This window comes from Monosiga brevicollis, genomic scaffold, assembly GCF_000002865.3.
Source record: "Monosiga brevicollis MX1 MONBRscaffold_11 genomic scaffold, whole genome shotgun sequence".
NCBI lineage: Eukaryota > Choanoflagellata > Craspedida > Salpingoecidae > Monosiga > Monosiga brevicollis.
The window spans coordinates 113,681-118,422 of record NW_001865048.1 but is presented as its reverse complement, the minus strand read 5'-3'; the positions used below and the strand labels follow the sequence as shown (position 1 = coordinate 118,422).

General features: G+C 55.1%; 2 protein-coding genes across 2 annotated transcripts in view; one reads left to right on the top strand and one right to left on the bottom strand.

Annotated features, from left to right (window-relative positions):
* Positions 1-2,923, top strand: part of MONBRDRAFT_25629 (uncharacterized protein) — a gene marked incomplete at both ends in the record, with an annotated part of 4,211 nt that extends 1,288 nt beyond the window's left edge. Inside the window, 13 exons of the mRNA XM_001746113.1 lie at positions 32-114; positions 217-366; positions 454-552; positions 665-805; positions 906-1,022; positions 1,140-1,200; positions 1,281-1,508; positions 1,588-1,652; positions 1,723-1,801; positions 1,911-2,024; positions 2,110-2,243; positions 2,337-2,396; positions 2,489-2,923. Of these exons, the coding sequence (XP_001746165.1) occupies positions 32-114; positions 217-366; positions 454-552; positions 665-805; positions 906-1,022; positions 1,140-1,200; positions 1,281-1,508; positions 1,588-1,652; positions 1,723-1,801; positions 1,911-2,024; positions 2,110-2,243; positions 2,337-2,396; positions 2,489-2,923 (1,766 nt within the window). The remainder of the gene's footprint in view (positions 1-31; positions 115-216; positions 367-453; positions 553-664; positions 806-905; positions 1,023-1,139; positions 1,201-1,280; positions 1,509-1,587; positions 1,653-1,722; positions 1,802-1,910; positions 2,025-2,109; positions 2,244-2,336; positions 2,397-2,488) is intronic.
* A 312-nt stretch (positions 2,924-3,235) lies between these two features.
* Positions 3,236-4,718, bottom strand: MONBRDRAFT_25628 (uncharacterized protein; the record flags this gene model as incomplete). The annotated part of the gene is made up of 4 exons (XM_001745974.1): positions 3,236-3,428; positions 3,511-3,734; positions 3,884-4,426; positions 4,650-4,718. 4 exons carry the CDS (start codon positions 4,716-4,718, stop codon positions 3,236-3,238), a joined length of 1,029 nt encoding a protein of 342 aa, XP_001746026.1.
* Between the last annotated feature and the right edge of the window lie 24 nt (positions 4,719-4,742).

The window sequence follows — 4,742 nt, the reverse complement described above, 5'->3', positions numbered from 1 at the left end:
CTCCGACACCCTCACTTTCTTCTCTTGGCAGGGCGTTTGTACCCTGATACGGTCGGTGCCGCCAAAGTCATTGAATGCGAAGACCTCATCAAGCTTCAGGAAGAGCGCCAAGAGGTCAGGCCACCCCCCGACGAGCCAGCTCTGTCCCTTGTAGCCAGACAGCCCATATTCACCGTCACCCCCTCTTGCCTTAATTGTGCTTTCCTTGGGCGACAGCCTGCGACTCAACTCGAACGAGCACGTTTCAAGGAGGAACAAACGGGTGAAGTGGCCGAGACCAAAGAGGGGGGCTTTCTCTGCTTTGGTGGGAAAAAGGTTTCTGCCGTGGATCACTTTCAATCCGAATTGGACAAGAAGAACAAAAAGGTACAGTCCGCCTTGGTCCCGCCTGTTGCTTTGACAACACAACATTCATGTGCTCACGGCCTCCGCCTGCCTGCCTGCCCTTCGCAGTTTGAGGAGCGACGTAAAGAGTATTTAAATCAGCGCAAGTTCCTCCCTGCTGGATTTGTTGTTTTCGACAGTCTGCGTAGTGCCACCCTGGCCGCTCAGGTAATTTTGTGATCGCAGCCACGTGGTGTGCGTTGATGCAGGTCAAAAGCCCTTCATGCAATTCTTGACATGTTTGTTCCACACGTCTTGTTTAACCAATCCTGCTGCCCAGTCCCTAGCCACGGCCAATTATGAAGTCTATACGACAACACAAGCCCCCGAGGCCAACGATGTAATCTGGAAAAATATTGGCATGAGTCGCAGCAAGCGTTCCTTCCGCCATCTCTTGGTCGTCATTGCCACCATCGCGTTGGTACGCTTCTGACTTTGAGCTGTAAACTCTCATCTTTTGCAGCCCCAGTTGGCCTTGTGCCTGGCATCTCAGCGCTTGCTACTCCTCCTATGGCGTTTAGATCTTTTTCTACATTATCCCCATCACATTCGTGGCGGGCCTAACCACGATTGAGAATCTGGAGACCATCTTTCCCGGCATCAACAGCCTAGGCCCCGTCGTCATTGGCATTCTTCAGGTGCGCGTGCACCGCCGGCCTCTTGACAATCGTCCAATCTGCATGAGCGCCGAGCTCTCCCACCAACTTAAACCAACCCTTGAACCTTCACTTTTGGTGCTTTTTTTTGCTCTTCAGGGTGTGCTTCCGACGCTCGCGCTGCTCATCTTCATGGCCCTGCTCCCCAAGCTGATGCGAGGTGAGTGTTGCTATTGGCGACGTTGCACCAATTGCAATCTTTGGCTCATGTTACAATGGCCCTGCGTGCCAACCATGCAGCCTTGTCCGTGTCCGAGGGCTTGGTAGCCCACAGCGAGGCCACCCTCTCAGCCCTCCAGAAGATGTACTACTTTCAAGTCTTCAATGTCTTTCTCCTCTCAATTGTTGCGGGCAGTCTTCTCACAATTGCCTCGGACATTGGCGACAATCCTTCGGGCATTGCCTCGGAGTTGGGCGAGTCCATTCCTCGCGTGGGCACCTTCTTTATCAACTACGTGATGATTCAAGGTAGGTCCTTCTGCTTGCAAAGCCGCTCATCTTGCATTGGCGTGCCTCACACCACGTCGTCTCTTGTGTTATCCCACAGCGTTTGTCAGCCACGCCCTGCTTCTTTCGCGCGTGACCTTTGTCGCTGTCCAGCGCTTGATGCGGGTATGTAGTCGCCTGCAAAGAGCGCGTCCCCCCTTTGCCCTGCCTCATGCCGTTGTGTGCATGGCCACAGAAAATCGGAAGCAAGTCCCAGCGTGAGCTCAACTACGCACGCAACCATCAGTACTATGACATTGTTCGCCCGGCTTCAGGTATACCGCTGGTCAACCATCACAAGACGGTCCCTCCTAGTCTCTGCGTTCGCCCATCAAAAGGGCTGTCTCACCCTCCTTGGGCTGTCGCTCTGTTGTGACCGTGCAGCTGCAATTCTTGTTTTCATCATCACGATTTGCTATTCGGTCATCGCCCCTCTGATTCTTCCCTTTGCCATCATCTACTTTGCCTTTGGCTACTTTGTACTGCGCTACATGTACTGTACGTCCAAACTCACACCCAAGCGACGACCCGAGTGAACCAGCACAACACCCGACCCCATGTTCACATCGTATATTGCTGGTAGATTATGTGTTTGTGCCCCTGACCGACAGCGGCGGCCTGATCTTCCCCATCATGACCAAGCAGCTTCTCAACGGCATTATCATCTCGCAGCTTGTCGTGGCTGCCGTGCTGGGTGTAAAAGAGGCCGTTATTGCCGTACGATACCCCGCATACTGCTGCTGGTGTCCGTCGGTCTGGGTGCTTCAGCAGAGATACAAATCCTGACCGCCTGTGCCTCTTCCCTTGTAGGCGCCTCTTATCGCCCCACTTGTCCTGTACTCGCTCTTGCATCGCTCGCACCTTAATGAGGTGAGGGGCCCAGCTCGCCCCCCCACAGACCTTTGCCGGGTTTGCATCTTTCTTTGATCATCTCATGTCTTTGCTGCCATTTTCCAATGCAGGCTTTTAGCTCCGTGGGCAAGTACTTGGCCGTCGAGACGGCAGTGGATCGTGATCGTCAATCCAACAATGCGGGTGACGAAACCGTCAACAGCTACGTGGATCCCAATTTGAAACGCCCCAACGACTACACGCCCGATCATCTCTTCCAGGAATTTGACAAGCCGCAAGACTTGAGTTTTCAGCCTGGTCTCAAGGACCAAGTATACCACATGACAGCCGCGAGTGCGGCGCGCGGTTCGGCAGCCCATCACCGCGACAGCAAGAAGAGTCAGGTTGATGATGCTCAAAAAGAGGACGAGCAGCTACCGTTAAACATGGGTTCGGCCTACTCGCCACCACCACAAACCTTGCAGCCCTCAGAGGTTGTCCTCAATTTGGAGGGCGCTGACGTTGACCGCTCGGACGATTCATTCTACCGCTCGGCTCAAGTGTAGCCACCTTGTTGCACCTCATGGTTCTTTTTGTGTAATTGACAAGTGGACATGTAATTGTATTGCATTCGGGGGCTGTGGCGAGAGATGGCCGTGTCTTGGCATGAATGTGCTTGCCTGCTCTTGGCTTGTCGGTCAATTAAACAGTCTGATTTTGGGGCAAGACTGCGTACCCATATTCCGATATTCCGGGGTGAAGCCCAGTGCTCGAACAATGGGTTCGCTTTGAACATGGTTGAATCTTCTGGAAACAGATGATTAAATCCAATCGGTAGGTGCAACGCAGCGCTGCCTGCTTGCAGCACCTTGTCCAGTCTACTGAGATGATGCTGGGGGACTGGGGGCACTGGTGGATTGGGCCAAGAATTGTGCGCGGCTTTCAGTAGCACCGTCTGCATAGCGGCCCAGCCAGTCTCCGGTGGAAAAATCAATATCAAATTCGTTTAGCTTGTACTGCCACGGCATGCGCTTGCGTTGAGCGTTGTTTGCTTCGTACACCTCGCGACGCCTGCAGGAGCGACAGCAGGCGTGAGCAGAGAGACATTGGTTGGCCTTCGGACGAATGAGTTTGAGCGAGGGGGCGCACCCACCAGGGCTCAAGAGGCTCCGCCCGTGCTTCGGAAGAGAGCCGGCTATTATAGGCCCATTGGCGGGCGCTGAGGACGACAACTGCCTGTTCGTCACCATCGGCAGCCTCGACCAGCTGTTCATCGACGGCCTGCATTTCTTCGATCGAAGGCAGCTGGAGCGTGCGATCAGCCCAGAGGGCTTTGAGCCAGAGACCCTGTCGATCAAAAAGGGGAAATGGCACAATCTGCAGCCATGGGCGAATTCGTTTCACATCAGCATGAGTCCGGGGGACGCGAAGAAGAAAAGAAACCTTTACCTGAGCAATGATCAAAACCAACAGTTTCACAGGAGTCACTATCCAGGGTGGGGCAGAGAACCGTGGTCTTGACCGACCTTGTAAGGGAGGCCGACCAAAGCCAGCGTGGGCTCGTGGATGGCGAGCATGTGCTGATAAAGGCCGCGAATCCGACGTGGGGGCACGGATTCCAGGCCATGTGCACCAAGGTCCAAGAACGGAAAATCAAAATGGTAACCCGTGGCCAAGATGAGAGTGTCGGCCTCGAGGTGCAGTCCATCGCTTGTGACAAGGGTCCCATCTTTGGCCACGGTGGTAATGGGAGCGGTTTCGCGGAGCTCAGGAACGTTGATGCGCGGGGTGGCATGGGCCAGGACAACGCTGGCAGCCACGCCGTGAAGCTCCTGAGCAATGTCACGCCCGCTCTGACCACCGCCCAGCACCACCACGTTGCGGCCGGCATGGGGCTCTGGAAAGCGGTAATTGTGACTGTGCAAAACGTGGCCGGTAAAGTTCTCCAAGCCCGGTATATGGGGCATGCGAGGCTTGGCATAGTGACCATTGGCCACCACGAGGGCATCAAAGCCATCGTGTGTGATGGCCGAGGCCTCTGCATCTACAGAGGCTGCCGTTGGTACCGTCTGAAGGACCCATTGCGCAGGGCCATGGGTCGGAGTCGTACGCCGAGCTTGCTGCACACGTTGCCCAAATTGAATCAACGAGTACAGGTCGTGATGCCGAGCGTACAGGTCCAGGTACTGCGGAGAGGGATTGGAGAATCAGCCGAAAAGCGATATCAGAGCGGCCAGTGTGCTGTTGACGCTCAGCAGTCGTCTCCATGATCACGGGGAGGACTTTGCGTACCTGCTGCACCTGCGCACGGTGGACAAAGGTGCGTTCAGTGGGTTGAAAGGGCAGGCCGGGAAAGGCCATGATCTGCTTGGGCAGGTTGGTGTG